The 3,112-nt window shown below is 46.0% G+C and overlaps 1 protein-coding gene across 1 annotated transcript in view; it reads right to left on the bottom strand.

Moving 5' to 3' along the window:
* The window catches only part of NPM2 (nucleophosmin/nucleoplasmin 2), a gene marked incomplete at its 5' end in the record, with an annotated part of 12,604 nt that extends 9,493 nt beyond the window's left edge, over nucleotides 1-3,111 (bottom strand). Inside the window, 2 exons of the mRNA XM_006156479.3 lie at nucleotides 2,826-2,948; nucleotides 3,034-3,111. Of these exons, the coding sequence (XP_006156541.1) occupies nucleotides 2,826-2,948; nucleotides 3,034-3,111 (201 nt within the window). The remainder of the gene's footprint in view (nucleotides 1-2,825; nucleotides 2,949-3,033) is intronic.
* Between the last annotated feature and the right edge of the window lies 1 nt (nucleotide 3,112).

The following is a 3,112-nucleotide window of genomic DNA, read 5'->3' as shown; positions in this document are numbered from 1 at the left end:
AGTGGTTACCTCACTGGACTCCCACATGGCCAACCATGCATCAAGTCCAGGACCTGGGTGTGTGTGTGCGTGCATGCCCAAGATCCCGGGAGGAGAAAGGAGGAGAAGGGATTACAGCTTAGCCATCCATCTGTGGGGTGATTTCTTGCTTCCTGTCTCTCTGGTGAGCACCTAGAGCAAAAAAACCCCAAAAACCTCTTAAAAAATTTTAATTAGGGAACCAGCCGTTAGCGTAATGGCTATGTCGCTGGACTCCCACGTAGTAGACTGCGGTTCGCGTCCCAAACCCTGTGGCTTAAAACTCATGCCGGGCATGTGTGCGTGCGTGCCCAAGATCCCGAGAGGAGAATGGAGGAGAAGGGATTGCGGCATGACCATCCCCCCTGGAGGGTGATTTCTCACTTTCGGTTTCTATGTCTCTCTCTGTCTGTCTGGCAATGGGAAACCCCACACCCCCTTTAGGAAAAAAAAAAAAAAAACCCCCCAAAAAAAAAAAAAAAAAGAAATTTAATTAAAAGCTTAAAAAATTAAAAACTTTTATGAGGCAAACTAAAATAAATAAAATAATTTTTAAAAATTTTATGCTGTAAATCATCATTAAAAAGTGAAAAGAGGGGCTGGCTGGTGGCATGGTGGTTAAGGGCGCTGACTCCCCTATGGCTGACCATGGTTCAAGTCCCAGACCTGCTAGCTTACTTTCCCTCTCTCTGTCTCTTAATAATAATAATAATAATAAAAGTTAAATAAAAATAATATTTTTTAAAAAGTGAAAAGTTGGGGCCAGCAGATGGCATAGAGGGTTACATCACTGGACTCCTACATGGTCAACCATGGTTCAAGTCCTTGACCTGGTGGCTTGAAGGGGCTGGCAGGTGGCGTGGTGGATGGAGGTGCTGGACTCCCACATGGCTGACTGCAGTTTGAGTCTCAGACCTGGTGGCTTGCTTTCTCACTTTCCCTCTTTCTCTGGTTAAATTTAACAATAGTAATAATAATGTTAAATAAGAATCATGTTAAATAAAATTTCCAGAAAAAAATAAACTCATGCTGGGCGTGTGTGCCCAAGGTGCTGGGAGATTGTGATGTGGCCATTGCCCCCGGGGGCTGATATCTCACTTTCCCTCTGTCTCGGTCTGTCTCTGATGACCACGCACATGACCTAAGGCAAAAACCTCTTAAAAAAAAAAAAAAAAGTAAAAAGAGAACATACAGAATGGGAGAAAATATTGCAAATTATCTGATAAGAAGTTTGTATGCAAAAGTATTTAAAGAACTCATACAATTCAACGGAGGAAAAGCAAATAAAAATGATGCAGCTCAAACCCAAGTTAAAAAAAAAGAACAAAGAGTCAAACAGGCAACTTTCTAGAGATACACAAATGGTCAACGCACATGAAGGAACACTCAACATCCAAGCACGAAGAGGTACCATGTCATACCTCTAGGACTACGACCAAATGACAACCCCGAGTGTTAGCAAGAATGTGGAGAAGCAGGAATCCTCATACATTGTGAGTGGGTTTGTACAGTGGTGTGACCCCTTTGGAAAACCATCTGAAGGTGTCTCAAAATGTTACTCATAGAGCTACGTTAAGATCCAGAAATCCTGCTGTTAGGTACGCCCCCAAGAGAAGTGAGAGCATAGTCAAATAAAAATGTGTGCAATATGTGTAACCGCATTATTCAGGACAAAGGTCAGAAGCAACTGAATGTCCTTTGACCGCTGAATGGGTAGACGAGGTGTGGTGTATCTACAGAATGCAGTAGTTGGCAATAGAGAGGAATGTAATACTGAGGGACCAGCAGGTGGCACAACGGTTATGTCGCTGGACTCCCATGTAGTCGACAGCAGTTGGAGTCCTGGACCTGGGACTCAAAACTCAAGCTGGGCGCGTGCATGCCCAAGACCCCAAGGGGAGAATGGAAGAGAAGGGATTATAGTGGGGCCATTTCCTCCGTGTGTGTGTGTGTGTGTGTGTCTGTGATTTCTTCCTTTTTGTCTCTCTGGCGACCACATGCACCCGATAGCAAAAAATCTCTTAAAACTTTCTAAAAAGTATTTAAGAAGGAATGTAATACATGCTTCAACATGGATTAATCTTTTTAAAATTTAATTTTAAATTTTCCTATAGGACAAGAAAGAGCGAGCAAGCGAGAGAGAGAGAGAAAGAGCGAGCGAGCAAGCCAGGTCTGAGACTCAAATCTCACTTGGCCTTGTCTGAACCCAGTGCCTTAACCACTCTGCCACCTGCTGGTCTCAATGTGGATTGTTTTTTTTTTTTCCTTAAGAATAATTTATCTAATTTCACTTATTATTATTTTAAGTTTGACCAGAGAGAGAAAGAGAGAAAGCAAGCTGCCAGGTCCAGGACTCAAACTGTGGTCAACTATGTGGGAGTCTAGCACCTTATCCACCGCGCCACTTGCCAGCCCCAGACGTGGATTGTTCTTAACATTACGCTAAGCAAAAGAAGCCAGTCATAGAAGACCACATATTTTAAAATTCCATTTACATGAATGTCCAGAAGTTTACTTTTTAAAAAGACCTTTTTACCTTTTTCTTTCTTCCTTTTTATTTTAAAGAATTGTTTAATTTTATTCATTGTTATTATTACTTTTGATGAGAAAGAGGGAGAGAGAAGAAAGCAAGTCGCCAGGTCCAGGACCCCGAAGCCAGTCATGTGGGAGTCCAGCGCCCTAACCACCTGCAAGCCCCGCGCGTTTCTCTGGTAAGACCCTGCCTAGCGCGGCAGTGTTTCTCGGGGACGCCCTCACACCCCCCTGCCCGACCCCCTGCACCCACGCACCGGCCGGCCAAGGCTCACCATGGGCAGGACCGAGGCCCGCAGCGAGGCGATGGTGACGGGTTGGGGCTTCTGATCCCGCGTCGCGGGGGACAGAATCTCCACGCGATTCACCTCCTCTTTGGCTTTCTCCCCCAAGCAAATCTGAGAAGGGAGGAGAGAGGGGGCACTTCCTCACGGCAGGGAGAGGGGACCCCACCCCGCGCCCCTGTGCCGGCCGGGCGCGCACCGTGCTGAGCAGCAGCCTGCAGCCCTCCTTCCCCTCCTGTGCCGGCTCGAAGGTCCGCGAGCGCGAGTCCTGATTCAGC

The sequence above is a fragment of the Tupaia chinensis genome, unplaced genomic scaffold (assembly GCF_000334495.1).
Source record: "Tupaia chinensis unplaced genomic scaffold, TupChi_1.0 Scaffold000494_1, whole genome shotgun sequence".
In the NCBI taxonomy this organism is placed as follows: Eukaryota; Metazoa; Chordata; class Mammalia; order Scandentia; family Tupaiidae; genus Tupaia; species Tupaia belangeri.
Note: the sequence above shows the minus strand (reverse complement) of the source record. Positions and strands in the feature narration are given on the sequence as shown.